The sequence below is a fragment of the Leptosomus discolor genome, chromosome Z (genome assembly GCF_034619465.1).
Source record: "Leptosomus discolor isolate bLepDis1 chromosome Z, bLepDis1.hap2, whole genome shotgun sequence".
Lineage (NCBI taxonomy): Eukaryota > Metazoa > Chordata > Aves > Leptosomiformes > Leptosomidae > Leptosomus > Leptosomus discolor.
This window is the reverse complement of record NC_141419.1, coordinates 39,931,650-39,957,486: the sequence shown is the minus strand read 5'-3', so window position 1 is coordinate 39,957,486 and position 25,837 is coordinate 39,931,650. Positions and strand designations below refer to the sequence as shown.

The 25,837-nt window shown below is 36.4% G+C and overlaps 1 protein-coding gene across 1 annotated transcript in view; it reads left to right on the top strand.

Moving 5' to 3' along the window:
• AGTPBP1 (ATP/GTP binding carboxypeptidase 1) overlaps positions 1-25,837 on the top strand; it is a 53,420-nt gene that overhangs the window by 9,178 nt on the left and 18,405 nt on the right. The window contains exons 7-23 of the mRNA XM_086479439.1: positions 640-733; positions 1,980-2,017; positions 3,577-3,785; positions 4,251-4,428; positions 6,201-6,301; positions 7,303-7,419; positions 8,036-8,745; positions 12,269-12,352; positions 12,629-12,715; positions 12,801-12,949; positions 14,445-14,532; positions 15,196-15,340; positions 17,702-17,855; positions 18,650-18,830; positions 20,295-20,424; positions 20,791-20,922; positions 22,553-22,729. Coding sequence (XP_086335565.1) covers positions 640-733; positions 1,980-2,017; positions 3,577-3,785; positions 4,251-4,428; positions 6,201-6,301; positions 7,303-7,419; positions 8,036-8,745; positions 12,269-12,352; positions 12,629-12,715; positions 12,801-12,949; positions 14,445-14,532; positions 15,196-15,340; positions 17,702-17,855; positions 18,650-18,830; positions 20,295-20,424; positions 20,791-20,922; positions 22,553-22,729 — 2,774 coding nt within the window. The remainder of the gene's footprint in view (positions 1-639; positions 734-1,979; positions 2,018-3,576; positions 3,786-4,250; positions 4,429-6,200; positions 6,302-7,302; positions 7,420-8,035; positions 8,746-12,268; positions 12,353-12,628; positions 12,716-12,800; positions 12,950-14,444; positions 14,533-15,195; positions 15,341-17,701; positions 17,856-18,649; positions 18,831-20,294; positions 20,425-20,790; positions 20,923-22,552; positions 22,730-25,837) is intronic.

The following is a 25,837-nucleotide window of genomic DNA, read 5'->3' as shown; positions in this document are numbered from 1 at the left end:
CTGTTTCAGCAGTTTGTATTTTCAGTGGGCATTGGACTTCAGCTGTATGTACATCATGTGCGCATTTCTTGAACGGAGGTCTTGGCACCATTTCTTTTAATTTGCTCCCTTTCGAATAGATTTTTTTCTTTTTTTCCTGAGAGCATATATGTACAACACATAGCTCATACCAATTGGCATTTCTGAATTTTACAGTGAATGCTTGGCTTTCAAATGCTGGTGGACATGCCTGTCTATCCTAATGCTGAAGGATAATAGCAAGTCACAGAACTTGTTAGACTTGAAATTTTAGAAACCCTGTTGCCTTCATAAACTGTGAGATTTTTTGAAAGAAAATTATTTCTATATTGTATCTTAATAACATAGAAAGCAGAAGCATGCATTGGAAGTAGTACCTTATTTTATTTGTAAAGTAATAATTAATTTTTTTTCTTTTCCAACTTTTATCAGGATTGGATTATCATACTAATTATGTGCAAAGTAGTGTCTGCTTGTCGTTGTATGTCTTAAAGCACAAACATGTCTAACATTTTTGTACTTCATAATGAACTTGCATGGATTTTCGTTTGCGTATATTGTTTTTTTCTTTTACCTTTCTTAGTACATTGTCTTAAAATGGGTTGTTTTTAACTCTTACAGCTGTAAATGCAGTGTCCTTGGGAAAGAATGGAGTAGTAGAACTGATGTTTAAGATCATTGGCCCTTTTAGTAAAAAGAACACGAGCCTTATGAAGTAAGTAAGGTCTCTTTAATATTGTATATGGGAAAACCTTAGATACGTTTCAAAAATTACTTGTAAATGGAAAACCTCTCAATGTGTTGAATTGGCTCCCACATCTCCTTTGTGCTTTTAAAGTGACACTATATGTGTCTATTTTATTTTATAATAGAATTTTCCTTCTGTTTTACTTCAAAGCAATTATAGACTCTCAGAGCAAAACCCTAAAACATAGAGTAGGAAGCACCAACAGTATCTGTCCACTGTGCAGTTGTTTTCGTTTGTGGTGGTGTTTTTTGGTTTTTTTTTTTGTAAAATCACTTTGTACCTTGAAGTGATGACTTTAGATTCCACCTTGCCCCATGTATTTTTTTTTTTTTTTTTTAGTGTGAATTTAGGGTAAAAATAGGTAAGTGGATCTAACTGGAGATAAATTAAACATGATCACCTTTTTGAAATACATACTTGTAGAAAAGAGAGGTTTTCATCTGGTAATCAAAATAATAATTTCATGTTGTTCCTATTCTAACTTCAATACAAAAAAAAATAGTGTTATGTTGTCTTAATCTGGTATTTGTGGTCACTGGAGTATCGTTTGAAAAAATGACCTGTCCCTTTAAGCCCTAGCTAAAATTAGATAAATGAAGTTACTATTCCATGATGTGAGTGATCGTGATATCCTTGTTTATGGTCTAAGATCAGATGTGTGTAGTCTATCTTTACAAAGAGGGTAAAAATAAGTGTATACATTTTCTAGTTGTGCATCTTGAGTTAATTGAGATGAGATCTTTGTGTACAGGAAAACTCCTACTCTGACAGTCTTGTATTGTAGTACAGATTGATGAGCGTTAGTCCTCAATATATTCATACACTGCCAGTTTTGACTTAGAGTTTTCTAAAATTCCATCTTTTTCTTTGTGAAAGTACTTGTCCGGCTGAGTTTCAGAATTATCTCATCTATTGAGTAGGTTCATAAAGTCATTGTCACTTACGCTTTGTTTTTTTTACAAAGACTGAAGGTTTGTATAGCTGTTGCATTGATATTTCTAAATTTCACTATCAGACTTCAGATATAGCAGAGATGCATATTTTAGTAACACCGAATTTTAAAAGTGAAGTCTCTGATGCAGTGCAACCAGGAAAACATGAGGATAGATGTTCAGTAAATCTGTTAGCAGTAAATATTTTGTATAGCTTTACAGTGTTGTAAATTAAGGTTACTGGTTGGTTGTTGTTTTGACTTTCCTTGTTATGTTGACAGGGTTGCTTTAGACACACTTGCTGCATTGCTAAAATCAAGTAAGTGTTTGACTACAAGAAACTGTTTGTCTAGTTGAGAGCTGTATCTGTGTGTGTGTGTGTCTGTGTGTATATACAGAGTAAAAATAATATTAAGCCTATGGCCAAAACAAAGTCGAGGCTAGAAAATGTAGAAATAAGGCTACAGTTTTATCTGCAGTTTCTGGTGCTGCAATATTTGTGTGGTATATAAATATATGTTTAATACACATGTTACAGTCTCTTCAGTTATGCAGCAGAAAGCCTGCAGTGCTTCTGCAGAACCGATCTAGATCCAAGGTGGAGAAATAGCCTTTTACAGTCTCTTACCTCAGCCCTTCAGTAACGGATGTCTGTAGCTTAACTCCTGTGCATCTTCTTTATACGTTCATCTGAAAATACTTGTTGGATGGCAGGGGAAAATACAGGGTTTCTACAGGTACCTTTCTGAGTGGTTAGGCCTTGGGTCATAATGACAAGGCTGTCAGTAACAATCATGAAGTGGAATGAAGGGTAACGAAATGGTGGTCTATTCCCAGACATTGGCTATCTTGGCAGGCAGCATTGGATCCTGATGATATCATCTCTGCAGATTTTGCACCAGGATCATAACTGACAAGGAATTAAAAACTCATTCTCTCTGAACAGTTGTGTAAAAGCTAGAACCTTCCTGTTATGTTTAGTGGAATTGGTTAAGAACTGGGGCATGATTAGATTTGCAGAAAACCATTTCAGACAAATGACAGGAAACTTCTGTACCGATTATTACAGAGTGCTGAGTTTGCTCATGTTTGATCTATGTGATACCTTGGTCTTACAGATTTGTGTATTTGACTAATTTTGGAAATTCTCCTTGGGAAATTTGGGGAAAGAAGCATTTCTAAATTATTGTCAGTATTCTGTTTTGTAAATTGGCACTTAAACTTCAATGTTGGGGGAAGAAATTAAATGTTGAAAAGTGTGTCTTTAAAACAGGAGGTCTTGTGCATTTATTTTGAGATGTCTTATTCAGTCCTGAGGGGTTTTAACATTGTGACTTCCTATACTTAATATAAGTAAATCTTTTCATAAAAACACTAATCTCTGGTGTGTCAAGTCCTGTTGTCATACTGATTACCCCGTATTTGGGGTAGAGGTATTTTGAGTTTATCAGATTTAAGTGGTAGTTGCTGCAGAACTGTATGGATTACGAGTGGTAAGAAGTTTATTTCGAATCTTGTATCTACACAGTGTGTGTGGATAGAGATAGATATGCTTCATGTAAACAATTTATTTTTTCTGATTTGCCAGCTGACAGTATGGTACAATTACCTCTAAGTGTAATGCATACTGTTCTTCTGGTAAACTGTGAAAATGACATACAACGTTGTCCTGAAGACCGAAGTGCAGACTACTGGCCTCAGTTATTCCGTCATTTCTGTTTAGGTTGATGTAAAACTCTGCTAAGCATAGCTAAAGTACTACTTGAAAAGAAACAATTCAATTACTTGGGTAAAAAAAAAAAAATTAACATTGATTTGAAAATAATATTTAAGTCATTGGGCAATTTTTAATTTTCTTTCCTAACTTTTTTTATAAAGAAACAAATGCCAGGAGAGCAGTAGACAGAGGATACGTGCAGGTGCTTTTAATGATTTATGTTGATTGGCACCGTCATGATAGTCGACACAGATACATGCTGATACGTAAAGGAGTTTTACAGTGCATTAAAAGTATTACAAACATCAAATTAGGAAGAAAAGCGTTCATTGATGCCAATGGGATGAAAATTCTTTACAACACTTCACAAGTAAGTTTATCACAGTTGGGTTTGTTGTTGTTGGTTTTGCCTCTTCAGCTTTAAAATCACATCTTGACCTCAAATTTGTCATAGTTCTTTTATGGTATTCATGGTCATTCCTGATTATGGGGGTAAGGATTATTTTCTGTAGCTGACTAAAGCAGAATAAGAGAGTACAGAATTAAATTAGTATTTGCTATTATTTGGCTGTGACCTATCTCTGGGAGGGGCTGCTGAACTTGATTTTAAGAAAGCAGCGGGGGGGAAGTCTTTTAATTTTGAAGTTTGGGTTTTTAACAAAGGTGAATTTGAGTTGGTAGAAGTTCTCTGGCCTTCAAAAGAGATGTTAGCAAAATTTACTGTAAACAAAATACTTTGCTGTTAGTGAATTCTAGAAATCTGTGAAACAACTGTAGTTCGACTATTAGTTCGAGAGATACTTTTCTCTTGTCTTCGTTATTTTCCTGTTAATAGGAGTGCCTTGCAGTAAGAACTCTTGATCCCCTTGTCAACACATCCAGTCTAATAATGAGGAAATGTTTTCCTAAAAATCGTCTTCCTTTACCAACTATTAAAAGTGCTTTCCATTTCCAACTCCCAGTTATTCCTGTCAGTGGTCCTGTGGCTCAGCTGTACAATTTGCCTCCTGATGGTATGGTAATTTTGTAGTATTTTATCTTTAATTGTGTCTAACATTGCTTTATGTAATGTGGAATCAATTGCAGTTATTTGTGTTCTCAGCTAAAACTTGGACCCTGAGACTCTTCTCAGTTGGCAAAGAGTCTGTGACTCTTAGTGTGGAGCACCAATCTCTAATGTTAGTTTTAACTCTCAAAAATTTTGACTACACATGTGGTTGTGTTTTATTTTCTATTTTATATCTTAGAAACAGCTGTCTGATTGGGGTTCATATGGGTCAGATTCAAACTGCAGGAGTTTAAGTGTTTGTTTTGTCTTCAAAGTAGAAAATAGATTTAGAGGTGTATTCTAAAATCCACAGAAATTAAACCCCTAGTTAATACAGTATTTTTGGTACTCCATAATACCTGTTTAGAAACTTCTTATTCTGTTGCAGTAGACTATTGGTAGGTTGTTTTAATAGATTTGTTTGTTAAAAAAAGAAGTGCAAAACATAAGGAAATAGGATACATAGGATTTTCTTTTTAAGGAAAAGCTTCTGTATTAAAAGACATGTCAAATGTTGGGGTGGGTACAGCTCTGGGTTCATTAAAAATGTAATCTTGTATAGTCAGCATTGTAAAAGCAATATGTGTAAGCATTCTGAATACACTAGAAATTCAGTATAATTTGTAAACCTCTGAATGAGCCTTTTACTGACAATCAGCAAATTTCCTACATGGAAAACACTCCATCAGAAAACACAACCAAAAACCCAGCGCTCAAACTGCATGAGATTGGTAGAAGAAGATCAGATTTGCCACTAGTAAGCAGAACATCTGCCAGAAGAACCAGTTAAAGGCCACTTCCACATGTTGGGGAGTTAGCCCAATTCTTGTTAGTCATGTGTAAACAATTAGTTTGCTTCCCCTTGTTTTTCTTTGTTAAAAAAGGAGGGAGTCCTAGATCCTTCAGTGCACTAGGTCTCTAACTCAATTAGAAATTAGTCATTAGTGTCCAATAGTTCCACATGTCTAAAAAAGTAACATCTTGCTCTATGTTTTGAGGGTAAAATTTAATTCCTAACCTGTCCGTGCTAAAAAAGTCAGAAACTTAATTCTGGAGATTTAACCAGTAAGGAGAATACTCGAGGAGAGTGGACATTGGTTACTGCATAAGCAGTTGCACTCTCCTCGAGTATTTTCCTTACTGGTTAAATCTCCGGTGTTGTTTCTGACTTTTTTTTTTTTTTTTTTTTACAACTGTTAGACTGCATTTAAGCAAGGCAAAAAAGGTGAAGAGGGTCTTTGACTGTTGCCTGATACAGGGTCAATACTAGCTGACATGACTAAAAGCTGCCAAGACCTCAATTTTTTTGGACATGGTCATTATTCTTTGGGAAGAGATGTCAGATCCATCTCGTTTTGTACTGACTTCAAGCTGTGATGAGATGTTCTTGGCACATCTACATTGTAAAGTATTTCTAATGGCCATCTGCTGTCTTGCTGTTTTTTTGGGGCAGGGGGGTGCTGCGTGTTTTTTGGGTTTGTTTTGCTTTGTTTAAATCAGAGATCTTTGTTTTGACTTAAAACTGGATGGAAATGTAGTAAATGTAGTTTGCAGTGTTGTCAAACAAGTGTTTTGTTTGTAAATCTGATAATAGTAATTGATGTTTACTAGTTGGTTTTCACAGTTTTCTCAAGTGGTAAGTAAAAAAGAGAATGAACCCAAAACACAAACATTTTTTTGAGTGTATGTACTGGATTAAATGTATCATCTGCCTTACAAAACTTTTTTGTGTTGTAGTGGATGATGTAGTAGATGAAAGTGATGATAACGATGATGCTGAAATAGATGATGCAGAAATTGAAGCTGAAAATGATGATGACAAGGACCAACATTTTAAGGTTGGTATGAGACAAAATTAATAGGCAAAAATCAGGCGTAACAGTGGTGTTGGGGTTTTTTTTGTTCTTTTTTAAGTAGCTTGAGTCATGTATACAGCCATATGCTTTAAGTGTTAAAAGGAGTTTGAAGAGGTTTTTAGGGCAATTTCTAATATTAAAAAAAAAAAGGCTCCTGAAACTTAGGGAAGGTGGCTGCTGCTTGAAAATATTTGTTGTTCAGATTGCTTCAAGATTTTTATCAAAACCTGTTTGCTTCACACTTGATGTGTCTGGAGTACGGTGGAACAGAACTACAAACTCTTTTAGCAGTGTTCTGTTATCAACTTGTATTTTTCTCAGCCCGCTCTTTCCACCTGAGCTGCTCAGTATGTAGGAGCTGCTTTAACTTTTCCCATTGTTCTGGACTAGGATTGACTAGGTCAGTGTTTCAGCCAACTGTAGAGGTAGATACCAGACCTCTCACTTAGAGAGGGTCTTGCTCTACTCTCCAGCTGCCAGTCAGGACATGAAAGGACATTTGGTCAGAACTGCATTATTCTATATTTTTATGTTACATATCTTCAGGAGTTGATTGAATTGTCTGTCAATAGATTGGAATGACAAATTTTATTCAAGGCTCTCATGAGCCCTGATGAAGGGAGTATCTTCAATAGAAGCAGTTATACCTTTGTCACTGCAGTCAGATGAAATCTACAGGTTGCAGTAGTTTGATAATGCACAGATCTCATGTAAGGTGTAGTGTGATGTCTGTTTGTAATACATTTGGATGAAAGCAAGAAAATTGAGATGTTTGTAATATTTCTGTTGAGGTGGAGGCTTTAGCATACTAACAAAACTGAGCTGCTTAAACCTTCATGGTGGCATGTGCTGTTCAGCTAACTTTAAAATAGTGATATTTGGCTTTTAAAGCATGGCCATGTCAGAATTAAAATGTGAATGTAATTATTTTAGTAATTCATTAATTCTGGATGCAAGATTAATTTGTTCTGGTGGTCTTTCAGAATGATGATATTGAGACTGATATTAATAAACTGAAACCTAGACAGGAATTGGGAAGAGCCATAGAAGAACTGAAAATGTATGAGCAATTTTTCCCAGAACTTTCAGAAAACTTTCAGGTAAAGTTTGTGGTTCCTAGGGCATTCCTTATCATGACGAGTTGACTCTGGAATAGTTTGACTTTCTTTTTTTGTGTGGATAATTTTTCTAGCCAAAAAATGAGTGTGCAGTTCTAGAGCTACATATAAGAGTGCTCTGTAGTGAGTTTATTTAGTTAAATGTTATGTGTTACTTTAATGGGACTGAGGAGAAGACTGTGGGCAGATATAAAGGAAACCTGTTTTCTGATGTCTGAGTCTTGCACATAGCAGAAAGTAAAATAGTAAGAAAGTATACAAATTTATTGTATTAGATATTTCTTTAAATGCTGTGCACATATTCAACGTAGTTGGTTAAAATATCCAGGGAATCGCCGTGACTTGGTAATTTGTTATTGATGAACTGCCTGTTCAGTGCTTTGACATTATCTTCTTATGAAAGCTGAAACTTCATTGCTATGTGTATGTAAGTTGAAAACATAACAACTGTCGTCTTTTAAAGTACACCTACTTTGGATTATTGCAAAATGTACCTCAGGAACAATGAAAGACAGAGGTTGCTAATGTAAATGAAACGTTAGGAGCTGTTTGGGTTGGGTTTTTTAATAAATATTTTTTTTTCTTTTAATTTTTTAAGGAATGTGACTTAGTTTCCAAGGAACCAAAGCCTTTTGTACCTGATGCAAATCTGAGTAGACCTATTGTTGTTCCTACGGCAGGAGAGGAGCACTCTGCTGAAGCAAACGAATCAATGAAAGGAGTTGCTTTGAAGGAGAGCAATCCTTTATTGACAGAGGAATACAATAGAAGGCCAGCCTTTCTGGAACTACAAAAGAAAGATAGTATCAAAGACAGCGGTTTACATCAGGAAAATGATCAAAGAAATGTGCTTCCATCATGCCAGTGTCTAAGCCAAGAAATTGTGAAAGGCTTGGACAGAATCAGCCTGCAGAACAGTGCAAAAAATGATCAGTATTATGGTACAGGGTGTGTAATAAAGAAGGAAAGCAAAGCTAGCCTTACCACGCTTGCTTGTAGTAAACCTTGTGAACAGGTTTCACCCTGTGGGGGTAGCCTCTTTGAGGGATCATCTGTCCAACTCGGAAAACTTTGCTGCACTGGAGTGGATTCAGAGGAGGAGGATTCCAGATCTAGTTCATCAGGGGAACAAGTCATGCTTGAGGTTTCTGATGTATCACCAGTTCATGACTGTGATCTTTATATTGAAATGGTAAAAACTACAAAGTCTATTCCCGAATATTCGGAAGTGGCCTATCCAGATTATTTTGGCCATATTCCACCCCCATTTAAGGAGCCTATTCTGGAAAGGCCATATGGAGTGCAGAGGTGAGTTATTTTATTCATTTTCTTTTGTTTGGTTGATTTTTTTTGTCCCCTTGAGAAACAGTCTTTAGGATAAGATTGACAGGCACATGTACAACGCTTACTTTGGCATTTGAAACTATTTTCAGTGAAAAGCAGTTTGAAGGTAGGTGAGTAGGCATTGATCAATGCAGAGCCATAAACAAGAACACAGTCTGATTCTGTAATTGCTTATTCTGTAATTCAGTTTCTAAATACTGAGTTTAATTTATAGCTTCCCTTTCGGCCTTCCCGCCATCCCCGTCTAAATTTTGTAGTTTGTTAAAACAAAATGAAACAAAACAAAAAACCCAAAAGAAAACAACCCACACAAAAAAACTCAGCCAACAAACAAAAAACCCACCTGAATGCTCCCTTCAGGTCTTTGCAAAGATAGGGAAGTTAATAGTTTGAAGACACTTCACCTTTTCTCTTTGCTGTGACAGAAAAGCTATATTTCAGGAAAATGTAATGGGAAACGTTAAAAATTAATACACTTAAGTTTGGTTTTAGTGTTTGCAGTATAACAGAATTTAGAGGTAACAAATGCTGAGGATGCAGTTTATGTTAGGTCCTGCAGAATAACACACTATAAACACAGAGTGAAAAGTAAAGCAAACCACCGAACCCCAAATATCAACACACCCATTTATTTCTTCATTGAGAGAAAGTAGAAGATGATGAAGGGTCATCTTAAGAATAATTTGCAGAGGTGGTATGAAGAGCTGGCTCATATGCGTAGTAAGTTGCTCTAAAGACAGATGAGTATGTCAGCAGAACATGGAATAGTAGATATGAAACCTTGCCACTTTCTTAATTATTGGATTGAATGCTTTCAGCTTTATACTTGTAACTCTAGCCAGTTTCGTGAGATTCTTCCTATCACATTTAGTTATTAAAATTATTAAGTGTCTTTAGGTTGTATCATTAAAATCCAAATTTCACATGTCACAACAAAGCGATCTTAATAGTGAAATGACCAAGTGTTGAAACACTGATGACAATGAATATACTGTTACTAAAAAGCACCGTTTAGTGTTGAAGGAGCTTGTTTTTAGATAGAATCAGCTCATTTAGAAGGGAGGTAGTCTTGAGTCAGAAATTGTCTAAGAGCTGCATTTCGAGAAGGTCTTGCAGATCTTCAGGTATGGTTTTGTAGTGCTTAATAATTCTGAATTTTCCTGAGTAAAACAGAGTGAAGTCAGACAAAATTTGTCATTCCAATGCTCGTTCTTCTTAGATACAAAGCACTATATTAACTCTGACCTCTAACCAACAAACCTACTTCTGTGGTCATACATAAAGCTGATTTCTAAACCATGAAGGTAATTTTTATCTTTAAAACATTTTATTTTTGTTGTATTTTCTTCATTGAAAATAACTTTTTTAGGTCTTGTGTGAAACAAGAATGAAATATCAGGTAATATTGCTAAACCAGATTCGAAAGTCCTGCATCACCTTTTTAAGGTACACTGTTCTAAGAATTCAGTTTTCTACAAATGACTCCGTGTTGTTACTGCGATATAACGAATTTCGAGAAGGGAACCTCTTTAAAAAGGGCTTAATATTTTTAGGAATTTATAGTTTATAAGAAGTTAGTAAAATTGAATTTGGTAGGGGACATGGAGAAGCTTTTAAGTCTTCTACGAAGATGTATCCAAACTCCTTTGGCATTCCGTGGGATTTATATTCTCCTTAATGTAAACAGCTAGTTACTGCTCATCAGCTAAGTCTTCTTTAGAAAACAAATGGTTGCCTTGATCTGTTCTTGTAACTTAAGAAAACTTTGTAGGGGACTGAGGTGGGGAATTAGTGGGTTTTCTTTTTACTTTTATTAAACGAATGTGGGGGGGGGGGCGTGTGGGAGGTTTTTTTTAGTCGTGGAGTGTGCTGCAAGATGCAGTGTTTTTGAATTTGTGCTTTGGAGTGCTTTTGCTTTTTTGTTTACATTTAGTAACGTGTAATTTTCACCAAATGTCTCACTAAATTGTTATTATTTGGAGAAAATATTGGGAATAACTGAAGTGTTTTACATTACCCTTTCTTGTAGGGAAGAAAATTGGTATCTAATTCAATACCCTATAAATTCCTACTTTTTTTGAGTCCTTAAAACTTTAGGTTGTTTTTTTGCTGTACACTTTAGTATTTTCTATTCTAATTGCTTCAGTATTTTCTAACTGTCGAACACTTAGAAGTGGTTGTCAGGTAAGTTACAGTCCACAAAGGACTAAACTGTAAAGGCAGAGCTCCACATCAACAGTCGGTTTTAAATATTTTTTTCCTTTAATTATCTTAAAATAGCTTCTCTTTCTCTTGATTTTTTTGGAACCTGAAAGTGTCTGCTACTACTTTTTCTTTTCATGTGCATCTTGAATACCCTTTCTTCTTTCCTTTTGTCTACATTGGTTATTACTGTGGTATTTGAATGCCTGATGCTCATTAATGGATTTTGGCTTGGCAAAATGCCTGTGATGAAGAGAAGTATTATGACCTTTTAGAGCTAAGGCATATTGAGATCTAAGGAGTTGTGTGAAGAACAAGTGCGGGATCAAAAAAATGTGTAGTTCTGCCTTGAGCTGAACCTGATCAGATAGGTGGTGGTGGGTCTGCCTCTTCACAACTTTGTCAGTATGTTGGACTTGCGACTTGTGTTCTTTTCCAGTTAGTTTTAATTTAATAAGAGGTGCTCAAGTTGTGCACTTACCTTCTTTTTCTCATTCTTTAACAATATTTTTTTTAACTAAATGGACAATTTCCAGCCTGAACATACTTTACTACTCTGTTCCTGTATTCTTAGTTGTTAATCTGCCTCCTTTTTTCTTATTTTCTTCTTATTGCAGGTGCTGTGCAAGCTTTTCCACACAGCTCTGCCACTATATTTCACTCTTGAACTGCAACACATTCTTGCTTTTCCAAACCAGGACCTAGATACTGCCAGTTGTGCAATGGTTTTATGATCTGGATAAACATACACCTGACATTTGGCTGACATCACCAAATTCATTCTTATTTGTTACCTAGTCGATAAATGAACCTAGATCTCCAGAGGTGAAAAGCTAGTGCACTAACACACTCACTGCATGGCCTACTGTCTAAAACTCTCTTAATTTTAGTTATGGTAGGACTCATGTAAGTTACTAATGTTATCAAGTGCTGTCCTGGATGAAAGCGTTAACATAAGTAATGTTTGAGTAATTCTTGCTTCTACTATAAAGTATGAAATTGTGCATTTTTTTCCGTAAGGTAAACCCCAATGGGTTGTCTGCATGAAAACTCAGTTCGCTCACGTACAAATATTGGACTCCGTCAGCTGTGAATGCAGGTGTTTAAACTTAAGTACACTTACAGTTTGTGCACAGAAGTGGGGGTAAGGCTGAGGTCTCTGAAAATCTGTCCTACTGTCTTCATGTGGACTTCGTTAGTTTTTATTGCTGTATGAACTCATTCCTCTTTTGTAATTGGAAACAGCATGAAACAATTTAAATGAGAACTCTGCTTTTTATTTTAGGACAAAAATCTCCCAAGATATTGAAAGACTGATTCATCAAAATGACATTATAGACAGAGTTGTGTATGACCTTGATAATTTGAAGTAAGTTTTTACCCTTCTGAAAACAATATTCAGAGAATACTCTAAGCCTGTTCTTCTTTCTCTGTGAAATGATTTGTAATATTTAAACAAGACTATGATGGTAGACTTGAGTGAAAATTTAATTTGATGTAACAGTGTTTCTGCTATCCAGGCTGTATTTAGAGGAAAGCTCAAAATAATTTCTGAATTACCAAGTGAGCGCTAAAAAAACTTACTGAGTTTGTTTTAGTTAAGTTTTTTTATTCATTTCAGTCCCTTTTCTTTTTCTACTCACAGTTGTTCAGTACCAGAGGAGGCAGATGTTCTGAAGTTTAATTCCAAATTTGAATCTGGAAATCTGCGCAAAGTTATTCAGATCAGAAAGTAAGATATTTCAAGTCTTTTCACACATAAGGCCTTTTATTTCTGCTTCATGAAAAAAGATTGATTTGTTTTTGTTAATCTTTAGAAACGAGTATGATCTAATTCTGAACTCGGATATAAATAGCAATCATTATCACCAATGGTTTTACTTTGAAGTCAGTGGAATGAAAACTGGCGTTGGTTACCGGTTTAACATCATCAACTGTGAAAAGTCAAACAGTCAGTTTAACTACGGTAAGATACACTTCCCATGCTTTGAGAAGAAATACGTAGAAAAATATCTGTACTAGGCAGCTCGGCTATTTCCTTCCCTCTACCCTGGGATCATTAGTGTATTCATGTTGTGAGATCAGGTTCTTTTTTAGTAGTATGACTAGAAAATGTTTAGAGAAGTTTCAGTCCAAAAGAAAAAAAGTATCTTAAAACACTGTCGGTTTTTAAAATGAAGTTTTGTTAGTGAGGCCAAACCAGAAGAAATTTGCTGGTGGCTGCAGCTAAAAATTTGTCCTAAGACCGTTGTAGGGGGGACAACAGCAAAGCCACACAGGTGCAAGAAGAATGACAACTGTCATCATTAATCACTTTCTGAATAGAGGTGTATTTTCAGATGTGAAAGTGAAGATATTCTCAAACAGTTTTGTCTTATTGATGGGAAGAGAGGCACATTATTTGAGACAGAAAAGTGAGTCTCCTTTGAAATGCTAGGCTTTATAGGTGACCCTTGTAGTCTCCAGTGAGTAGTGCTTGTACCTCATCCGAAAGTGCTGGCTTACTGAATATGCCTTTCTTCCACTTGTTGGGGGGGTGTGTGGTGTCATTCAGCTTCAAACTATTGGCTTTGTGAGGTTTTTTTTCCCATGCTGGATTTTCTGAAATTCGTACCTTAAGGAGGAGGAGAAGAAGCTTCCTCCCCACCCTGCCCTCAGACTCTTGGGACAGTGTAACATCATATTCTTCTTTGTCATAATTGTACAGCTTACATTAATAAAATCCAAGAATACCAGGTAATTTAACCAATGCTAAGATGCTTTTAAGTTACTGGTCTTCATCAGTTACTTTTGATCTTCATTCACATGTTTTGTATACTTACCTGATAGTTACTTTTGTTTTTTCAAGTACACTGATGAAATCAGTCAATGTATTTGGATAATGATCTAACTAGCTAATAATGTTCAATTAATATGTATTATTTTCTACTCTAATTTCATCTTAGGTAGTCAACTTAAGTGTATTTTCAAAAAAATATAAACTTTAAAGAAATACTGCTTAGAAAAAAAAAAAAGGCTTGTCCTGAAACATCAGTTATTTTCTAGCCATCCAGATGAATGGAGGATAGTATCAATTTTGTATTCCCTTTGAAGCCTTTTTGTAATGGTGAGTTGGATGGAGTGGGACCCAAGACTTCTTGTAGATTACCATTTATGCTAATCACAGCTTTCATTTAAACATTTCATCTTAGTCTTCCGTAGCTCTGATTCTTATTTTTTTTCTTTAATTTGTTACTTTCTGAAAAGTAGGACATGATGAGGGGAGAGGAGGAAGAATCCTTTGTCACATGGCTGAAAGAGCGTACAATACCCAAGCATTCATGAAAATACGCTCTATGATAGTGAATGAGTATAGGTAGTTTGGATGGAGACTCACATGTAAGAGTTGATGTCGTCCATTACTGCGAAGATCTTGATGTTTAATATAAAGTGTTGAAGCGAGATGCATTTTTTTCTTTCAGGTATGCAGCCCCTCATGTATTCTGTTCAGGAAGCATTAAATTCTCGACCATGTTGGACTCGTGTTGGGACAGATATTTGTTACTATAAGTAAGTACACCATTCACACATACAGAAAATGTTACACTGAAGGTAAAGTATGAGATACAATTTTTGAGGAGAAATATTTGCTTCTGTGTTTGGTAAGTCTGTTTTAGTAGTTCCACTTTCTTCCTGAGTTACTATGGAGAGTAGCAGAAGTGACTGAAATATGTAGGGTCTTATTTTGTTAGCATGCTGCTAATATTTAAGCTGTGCACCTTTCATACTTTTGTCAGAAGCTTTTAAGGGAATGCATGTCTGCATGCTTACCAGAAATCTTGATATGACTTCCAGTAATACTGATCACATGGTGCTTGTGATTAGGCTCCTGTATTCTATGGTGCAATCACTGTAGGGCAGTCTGGAACACAGGATGATATGGTACAGCATATCCATGTGTTACACTTCTTGTTCGGCTGTTGTTTGCTTGCCTTTTTTTTTGTTGTTGTTGTTGTTGTTACTTGTTTTTGTTTACTTGCCTTTTCCCAGTATTAATACTAAAACAAAATGTCTTTACAGATGGTGGAAACCACCGTATTTAAACCAGATGTTACACAGAAGAGAAATACAATAACTAAAAATCTTCCTGGCTCTTAAAATGTGTGTTGAGGGATGATCAATGATATGAAAAAATTTTTTCTAATGTGTTTATTACCTTCATTTTACTCTTAGGAATCACTTTTCAAGAAGTTCAATTGCTGCTGGAGGTCAGAAAGGAAAATCTTATTACACAATTACATTCACAGTGACTTTCCAACATAAAGATGATGTCTGCTACTTTGCTTACCATTATCCATATACATATTCAACTTTAAAGGTGAGAAGATTATGATGTTACATCAATAAATATTTATAGTCTTAGATAATGTGAAATGTAAACATTCATGAGTGAATTATTTTTATTTCCTTTTAGAAAGTTCAAAGTCTTCCTTAAAATGGAGATTTGCCATAAAATATTAGTGTTTAGTCTGTTGAAGTGTGTAGGTTGTTCTAAAGAACAGTCCCTGGAAAAATAAAATTAATACTTAGTTTAAAGCTAAATGGGTTTTCTGGGAATCATAATTCATAATTGACTAGAAACGGTGGTAACTGGGTGAAGTATATGAGTCAAATGACTGATGTCCTGCTGTTTTACATACGCCTTTTCATAACTGACCTATTTGAGTTACTATATTTAAGATAATTAGAGACTTTTTAGAATAATGAATTTGGGATACAGTGTCGAGAAGGTTTTAGTACTAAACAAAACTCCTGGCTAGAATGTCTGTTGGTTGTTTCTGTGACAAATAAAAGCGAAACTGGGGATTCAGTGGCCAGTGTGTAACAGCGTTGAATGAAGCTTTTTACTAAGCCATAATTGCTCTTGGAAGAAGTGCCTGTTAAGGGGTGTTACAAGCAGCTGCTGCCTCCAACAGCTTTGGGGCCTGGCAGTTCCTCCTGCCCAGCTGCTGGAGCCCAGCCAGGGGACGCAGGGGTCTGTCCCAGGCTGATGGATGTGGCTTACTGCCTTCCTGTTGGCTTGTAGGTTCAATCACTAGCGAGTCTTCGTGTGTATTCCAAAGAGAGAGAGACTCACATGCACGCACTTGCACATCTCCCGTCTCCCTGGCACGGCTGGCACAGACAAAGTGCCGCCTTCAACAACACCTGTGTGTAACGCTACCAGGACTTGCTTGAAAGATAACTACAGACACCCAAGTCCCTTTCCTTCTCTCCAACTGGTAAGGATTGCTGTTCCTTAGGAAAAGTACACACTCACCCACTCTGTAGAATCACAAGCACACACACATTTGTGGACAAGTGGCATGGCCCATCCGTGCCATACTCCTCCCTGGATCCTGGTCTCTCACCTGCTGTGCAGCCCTCCAGCTTGCTGGCTAGTCCAGTCTGATGCTCACTTCCAAAGAGATGTGTGCACTTTCATGCTTGTCTCACAGGCGCTTGTGTTCCCCCCCCAGATGCCAGCATGGACTCTCTGCCCACCTGATACCCCTGCCTCCACCTGGAGGCTCATGCTTGCTGGGTAGTTCACCTTGAAGTTTGCTAGCAAATTGCACACGCACTCCCCCATGGACGCGAGCTTCAGGGAAGATGCATGTGCTTGCCCCCAGTGGCTGGTACCAGGCACATGGGCTTGTAACCCACGTTTCTACGCTAGATCCTGGCACTGAGGCGCCCTGCTTTGCTTCACTCACCCTTACCATCCCACCAGCTGGTTTTTGGGACACCCACTGTTCTTGCTCGGGTGACTGAACACTAAGAGCTTTACCCACTCCAGCAGCTGGCACTGAGATGCCCTCTTGCTTCCGTTGCAGACACCACAGCACAAAGGGTGCCTATACTGACTACAGCTCCAGCTGTTGGCAGCAAGTCCAGTTGCTTCGAGCCCAACAGTAGCTGGCACTTTGGACACGAAGTCTGTGGTGCCCACAGAGGTGCTGCAAGAGGTGTGGCCTCTCCAACTAATGCTAAGACCCTTGTTCACTCCAGTTGCTGACCCCAAATCCACTCACTCCTGTCTTGTTAGCTGCACCTAGTCGACACTGCACTTGGATGCACAGGATAGAGAGTGAGGCTGCACAGAGAGGTGGCTAAGGGCAGACTGTAGGGATCAGGTGCCTAAGTTAATATAGTCCCACTGGCCTCCTTTGGATATCCGAAATCCTGGTGTTCCTCTTGTTTCCTCCTTGTCCCTCAGGTGGCCTTCTCCAAAGCTTTTCGTGTAGATTCTTCATGGCCCAAGAGTTAGAGACTGGAGACTTTGGTCTTTGCTATTGTTTCTGTTCCGTCTTGTCTACCAGGGTTGTTTCTCTCTGTTCCTGTTTTTTGCTTCCCCCTTTGCTTGTTATCCCCTTTTGCACTGAAAAGGTCCCTGATCACATAACACTAATGAAGCAGAGGTTCCACATTCCCTTACAGTGTTGTCTTGCAGAAAATAATGTGCCCTCTGTGCCTTCATCTTCCTCAAAGCAGCTGGAAAAAGAGGCTCTATAAAGAGAAGTATTCAGTTAGTCAGAGATGTAGGGAATGACATTTCATGGCCAAAATTATGATGGAAGCTTGAACAGTGTTTAGAACAACAAAAAGAAAGATCGATTAAATAGTACCTGTGGAATACTCTATGATACATGACTGCTAAAGATTTGAAGTATTTTTTTTCATAATTTTTGGGATGAAGATGCATCTTCAGAAGCTGGAATCTATGCACAACCCTCAACAGATATATTTTCGACAAGATGTTCTCTGTGAGACCCTGGCTGGCAACAGTTGTCCCTTAGTCACTATTACAGCCATGCCAGAATCCAATTATTATGAACATATCTGTCAGTTCAGTAAGTATGACTTTTCTTTCTCATCAACTGAAAATAATGTAAAACTAGCTCTTTATGAAAAAAAAAGAAAAGCTCTTTATAGAAATAGCAATATAAAATAAGTTTCATGGATTTCATGACATTAAGAGGCATCAATATTCAGGATTTGCTTTGTATTTAATAATATTTATTTGTGGTACTCAAATAAGGGTATTTATATCTTGACTATATAAGAGTGTATATATATTCATATATTTTAAATCAGTTGCTAGATATTTTTGTGTGTTAGATTTTGCAGACAATACTTCCTGGAAAAGAATACCTGACTTCTCCAAATACTTTTTTCTCCAAATGCTTAGGTTATTTGCTTGTCAAAAAATTCTTCATAAAGCTGATATCTAAACTGCTGCGACTTTAAGGGAGCTTTAGTTATGACAGCATTCCTAGTTTGTTCATCTACTCCAGTATTTTTCTTGGCTATTGGAAAAAAGCCATCAAAGTTGTCGTATCATAATTGCCAGCTCAAACTAGTAACTGTGTAATTGTCTGACTGAATTTAAAGTTCCATTGTGAGAGTTCTGTAATTATGAGTCCTAATAACGATATTCTGGTAAGCTCTGTCAATAATACCGATAGTAATACTCAACTCCCAAATACTGTACTTTGCATTGTAATGAATGAAGCTGGCAATCGCCCTTTTTTTTTTTTTTTTTTTTTTTTTTTTTTTTTTTTTTTTTTTTTTTTTTTTTTCCAATTAACAAACTGTTTACTTAGCTTACATCATGTTTTGCAACTTCTCTGCATACTTCTTTTAGGGAATCGTCCTTATGTTTTCCTGTCTGCTCGTGTGCATCCTGGAGAGACTAATGCAAGCTGGGTTATGAAGGGAACCCTGGAATACCTTATGAGCAATAATCCAAGTGCCCAATGTTTACGAGAGTCTTATATTTTCAAAATTATTCCCATGCTCAATCCAGATGGTGTCATCAATGGAAAGTAAGCATAAGTTTACTCAAGAATATATAACCTGTACCACTAAGTCTTTGCATCCGTTACTTAAAAAAAAAAAAAAGTCTAAACTAATCTGAGAAACACAGAAATGCAATAATTAACATGAAAAAAAATTACGAAATTGCTAGTATTTTTCCATTTTTTGGCTCTTTAAAGGCAGATGCATTGTTCCATGAATTTGAGTTTTATAAAAACTATTTTCAGTTGTTCGTGGATAGTAATCATTCCTATGTGATTTGACATGACATTTTAATTGTCTCTCTGAACTATAGTTTTGGATAGATGTAGAGAGTTATCTGAGAGCACAGCTGCTTTTAGGGAAAGCTAAACAAGTTCATGGCTCTCATGAGAAACAACAGTCCTTGTATCTGAGAGCTTTTTATGTATTTTTATCTTTTTTTTTTTTTGGTTATAGTTTTTAGAAGGATGTTATGGAAATGGCCGTTGTCAAGTGTTATTAAAAGGGGGAAGTTAATAGGTGTGCAAGAGGAAGGGTAAGAGAGTATCCTGATTTAATTGAATTATTAATAGTATTTGTTTCACTTACTACCGCTCTTAATGAATTTAAGGGATATTTCAGAACCTTTTGATACTGCTATGAGTAAACATTCAGCAGTCTTTATTTACTTGGTTACATGAAATTCGTATGATATGTAATTTTTGGTATGGTTAACCTACTATTTGTTCTTACATAGTTATAGGTAGTACTTTAAAAGGTTTTGTAAAGAAAATAATAAAAATCAAACCAATTACAGATTTGAGTAGAACCCTGTCTAGATATATGTAGAAGTATGTATATAACAGAACACCTGGAATTAAATGATTCAGAATACAAGGAAAGTTTAATACAGGGACAATTAAGAAATCTGTCCCAGCAGACCCAATCTAAAGACAGCTATACTGAAGATGACTGCATGAACATGAATTTCTGCAAGTTTAGAAGTTCTTGTCGATAGCTGACTGAACACAGAGATGGTCTTTATCTGTTTGCTGGGTTTTTTGGTTGTTTTTTTCTTTCTTGTTTTTCTCACAGCTACTTGTCTTCTAACAACTTCATGTTTCAAGTCGTAGATTTCTGGTTGACATTACTCTTTGTATTACACAAGTCAAGACACCAAAACTGTAAAGATACTATACATTGAAAATTACTGATTTTGCACTACCATTTGAATAGCATTGCAAGCCTTCAGTTTCAACAGAAATAAGCAAGATTACAGTTGACTTCATATAAGAAGCTACTTCTAATTTATTTTTAGGTTTTCTGTAACATAACTTAAAACCCCCGAAACACTTCTATTATTTGGCATGTTAGAAAACTGAAGTTTGTTTCTTACCAGACTCCTTCCAAAGAAGCAGTGGTGACGAGGAAAAGTTGAGGTGGGGGGGAGGCTTATTTAAAAGTATGGTAATACAGACTACATCATGCGTTTTTCCACCCCCCCACAATAGCCACCGTTGCTCTTTAAGTGGAGAAGATTTAAACAGACAGTGGCAAAATCCAAATCCAGATCTGCATCCCACTATTTACCATGCTAAAGGGTTACTGCAATATCTGGCTGCTATAAAACGTTTGCCTTTGGTGAGTACGTGTGTGTAAGCAATTCTGAATCTTTTTAACCTTGTCTGTGTAGCTAGTCTGTAAAGTAAACATTTTAATATGGTCTTGTAAACTGTGTCACACTTAAATTTGACTTGGAGAACTGGTATTCTGCAAACCTTTAGATCTAAATCTGTTTCCTTTGCTAGGGTAGAAGGTTAAACCTTCCTTAGATGAATCCTACGTTTTTTGTCTTAATGCACAAGTTAATTATATAAGAGTTGTGTTTCCTAATTCTTTGGAACTTTCAACAGTACAAATAAAATTTTTCATTTGTCCTTCTATTACTTCTAATAAAATGTTAATGCCATATGCCTTGGCTTTATTTTGCCGAATTATTTATTGTAGGTCTACTGCGATTATCATGGTCACTCTCGTAAAAAGAATGTATTTATGTATGGCTGCAGCATCAAAGAGACAATGTGGCACACTAATGTTAATGCTGCCTCTTGTGACGTAATGGAAGACCCTAGTTACAGGGTAAGCTTGACCTTCATACCTTTTTCACTTTGTGTGAATTTGGAATATACTTTTCAAATAACTTCCCAGTATTATTCTGCACACATAATGACTTTATAGCATAAGCAGACTTACTTAGAATTACCTCGTTTTAGTTCATGAGTGTCCTTCAAAGTATTTTGAGAGCTTTAAACATTGTACAGCTAGGGATTTAATGTTAGTAGTGTGCTTTATTTTTTGGGAGTCTTTGTACCAATACGTGCTTTCATGTGTTCCACATTACCGTTATAGTAAATACATGGAAAATATGCTTCTGTGCATTTATAATTACTAGATTTAAAAAAGAGTCATTTAAGAATGGCAAACAACATCCTAGCAACAAAAAAATAAAATTACTGAATTACTCTGAGAAATACACATTTTTATGTATGGAAATAGGCAAGGTTCCCCTTATAAAGATGTGTACTTACAGCATGTGCCCCTAATACAGATACATAATAAACTTGCACAAACAATATCTGCCTCATTGTGTGAGCTTTCAAAAATTCCAAATAATTACGTGTTACCTGTTTCTTCTGTGTAACTCCACTGCCGCCTTGTGGCAACTGCAAATCTGTGCAACCTAATGTGTCCAAAAATGATTTTTTGAGGAGACTGTTAAGCTTGAAAAGCATGTGAATGCAGGTTAAAACGTTTGTTATGCATCTGTGAGTGTAAATGGGTACAGATGCTTTCAGACTTTTTTTCTCAAATCTCCCTCATGTAAAAAAAAAATTCTCTCACTCCATGATTTTCTTGTGTGATTTCCTGGATGCTCAGTCCAGTCCATTCACGTCTGTCGCTCAGCGTGTTTATATGGTGTTTTGTCACTTCAGCCTGCACTACCATAGTGCACAAAAGACAACAGTCAATAAGAATTGTGGGGATAAGCCTTTTGATTTCAAAAAGGCTAACTGAAATGTTTTGGCAAGCTTACGCTAATAATGGTAAATGTACCACTGAAATAATACATTCAAAGTGGTCATGTGTTTTGGCTTAACTAATACAAATAAAAACTGGAAACAATGTAGTCATTTAGCATTAGTCAAATACATACATTTGTGTAACTGTCCAAACTTTTCCAAAGCTGTCAGGTAAACAGTTATGTTGAACTTTGATTCACATTCTTGAAGTTAAGTATGTACCTAGTGCTTTGCTGAATACAAATGGATTTTGTATATTCGTAAAATACTGTCAGTGTTAGGTGTGCAAATTGGATTGTTGAAACAGTCTGAAATGGAATTAAATTAATTAATTATATGGGGTACGTAGTACATGTAATTTGAGAAAAGTTAGTTCTGTGAATTAGGAGGAGATGGTGATCACCTGAAGAATTCTTCTGCTGATTCCTACCTACATGACCAACACTTGATTTCAGTGATTGAATCTGAAAAAGAGCATTTTCATAAGTAGGAAATGGCAACCCACTTAAACACATGGGGTTTTGAAAACTCCATATAGAGAAATGTTTTCATTCTTGTTCTTTTAATTTGAATTGCAGCAAAATTTTTTGGTAACAGTTTGTGAGTGCATTATTCCCCTCCCCCCGCCCCCGCTTCCGTAAGTGAGATGAAAGAATCTTCTCTGTATTTTTCAAATTGCGGTCTTGCAGGCACTCCCCAAGATCCTGAGTCAAACTGCCCCAGCATTCTGCATGGGCAGCTGCAGCTTTGTAGTGGAAAAGTCCAAAGAATCAACAGCACGAGTTGTTGTGTGGAGGGAGATAGGAGTACAGAGGAGCTACACAATGGAAAGCACGTTATGTGGATGTGACCAGGGCAAATATAAGGTAAGAAAATATGTCAGTTAAACTGTTCTTTTTTATAATTCCTTCCATTTGCATTGAACTACGCTTGCTTGCTTGCTTTAAACCTCTAAAACTCTCCTGAGGTTTGTGTACACTAATGTTAGAATGAAATTATATAATTTACAGTATTATAGGTTGCATAACAGCCTTCATTTGTCACTTGATGCTTTCACACATAGTATGTTATGCTTATTGGCTGCTTTTTACAAGATTAATGTTAATTATTGCTTGTAATGCGTACGTATGCATGTAGTTAAAAAAATCAGAATTTTTCTTTCTTGTAGATTATTAAAATTGGATAGTAATAAATGCTGATGCTAGAATAAAAGCTTCCTTTACACCTGACAATTTCAGACTTTACCATGGCAGTTTGCAGTTTTTCAGCACACATTTGGTAGTGTCCCTTACAGAATTTTCCTGTGTAACTGCAGAAACAGACTTATAAATCAAAACACTTTTATATCAGGTTACCAGAACTACAAATTGCACATCTCCGAACTCATCATAGCTGTTTGACTTCACAGTTGTTTGACTTCTTGACTTAAAACTTGTTTTCAATTTGTTTCTTTCAAAAGTGTGAACAGGGATGGATATTTGAAAACAGGTGACCCTGTTCATAGTTTCTCAGTAGTAGAAAATATTCATAACAGAAAAAAAGAACCACCACCCTGAATTCTGATCTTCAACTTCTGCCACTGCGTTAAATTTAGCTACAAATAGAAGCAAGGTTTTAAAATGAACATTCATGGAAGAAGTCATGGTTTCCTCTGCTTGAAAACAGAGTTTAGTAATGCTAATCAAGAAAATGACCACAAGCCTCAAATAAGGTGCTTGACAAAAAGAGGATTGGAATGCTGGAATCAAGGGGGAGGGGTGGGACAGGCCAGGACCAAAAAAAAAAAAAAAAAAGTTGGAGCCAGGTATATTTAATGTGTTAATGTATTCTCCAACACCCATGCTTATCTCCCTAGTCAGAAGGAAGTCAGATATTTCGGCAGGAATTTCAGTATGTCTGTGACTACTAAATGAACGAATTCTGTCAATTAACAAGAGAAGTGTTTCTGCTGTTGTCAGAATATTCTGTTATTCCTCAGATGACATCATTATAGAGCTTTAGAAAAAATGATAATTCATCCAACTTGCTTATTTTGAAACTTCCAGTATATTCTTAAACATGAACCTTCACGGCTTGAGCAGGTTTGCTACAGAAAGTCCTTAAGAAGGGTGAATTGAAGATATTTGTGTACAGACTTTGAAGATGCTTAACCTGCAAAGCTCTTCTTCAGTAAGGGAGGAAAAAAATGTCTGAATTCTGTTGAAAAATGACTTACTCAAAAGGGAAGAGCATTCTTCTATTTTATATGAATTAGCTGATGAGATCAAATTGCTGTTATGTCATACATTTTATTTGGAATAAAACAGTTTCTGAGGTGTTGGTCATCCTTTGAACATAGAGGACGATTCTTCACTTTTTTCTTCACTATAATGCTCAGACGTGTTAAGAAAATGTATCTAAAAGGCCAAGGTAGCTAGACAGAACAAGAAAACAGCAACATTTCTCCAACGAGAAGGTCGGAGAGATGAAAAGGCTCAGTCATTTTTTATTTTTTTTTTTCTGTGGAAGGAGCAGGGCCAGCAGCTCTGTGAATAAACTTGCTGTACAAATTAATGACATATTTCATGTTATTTCAAAACACAGATAGGAGTTAAACTGTAGAAATTCTCTCCCCTCCTACTTCCCACCCCCGAAGGACATGACAGTTCAGATCTGAGGGACTGGACTGTGTATCATGTAAAGGTCTGAAGCACTTGTCCAGTCTTTTTCTGGTTTGGCATCATCACTGAACTTTGTTCAAAGCACAAAGAGGATTACTCAACAGTTCTGTTCTTTGTGGAAGAAATGCTGAGTCTTTGCCAAAGCTGGATAATATCAGATCATCAATTTTTATTCTTTTTAATTTTACTCAGACAATGGTGATGCTAGACTATTCCAGCCAGGAAGCTGTTGAACTGAAGTTAGCAATTCTTACCTGAATTTAGGATCCCTGGTGACAGAGTTATCTCTGGAAGCAATCTTGTTTTAACTGCCTGCGTGGGGTCTTTGTAGTGCATTGAGAATTAGTGCTGCAAATACTGCTTAGTCATCTGTGATTCAGAATACTGAAAAGCAAAGTTCAGGTGAAAAGGTGCTCCAAGATCAACTATGGAGGACAATTAAGATGCCAGACAAAATAACAACTTCTGCAATAATTCAAACCACCTGAAAACTGAAATCAATCCCTTTTCTGATTGGAGATTAATAAATTTGGCAGTACTGCTTAATTTTTAAGTTAATAAAAAAGATTTTATCTGGCAATTTTGTGATGCACATGAAGAGAAGACTTCAGGAGAGAAGGATTCAGTCAACAAACTTTATAAGTTACCGTGATTCTTCAGTCTCTAGATTTTGAGTTCGCAAAAATGATCACATATTTGTAGCTTCTGCTGAATAAGAAAGCAGAAGAACAAGATGATGTTTTACTGTCCAGCTGACTTCTCCAAATCTTAGTATGGCTGTTTCCAATTTAAGTTCATACTGCAGGAGTGTTCTTCTCAACTTGAGGTCGCAGTCTGTTGTGCCTTTGTTTTGCATCTTTGCTTTCAGTTGGCAAAGTTCAACACTGAAACACTCTATTCATGTGAAGGTATTTTCATGTGTGTGAAGACTTGAACCAGCCACTTAAAATGTCTAGAAAAATGACAGTTGTATAAAATGTGAAGAGGAATGAAATCCAGTGCGTGCTTGAAAAAAAAAAAAAAAAGCAGCTACTTCCAGGTAGCTTGTGCTTAAAAGCAATACTTGTTAACACGTGAGGAACTTCAGTAGGCCACAGTTAAAGGTAGTAGAGCAACAGTTGAAGGTGATTAGAAGATCAAGAAGAGGAGTGTAATCAAGGCTTCAGTAAAAATGAACTTCAGCTCAGGTTCCTTAGTTAGGGCAACCGTTTATTATTATTTCCTGAAACAGACTTTGGATCTCTTGTTTCATGGAAATTAAGAGATTTCACTGATAGAAGAATAACACTGGGTAAAGAAATTTGGTATTTGACA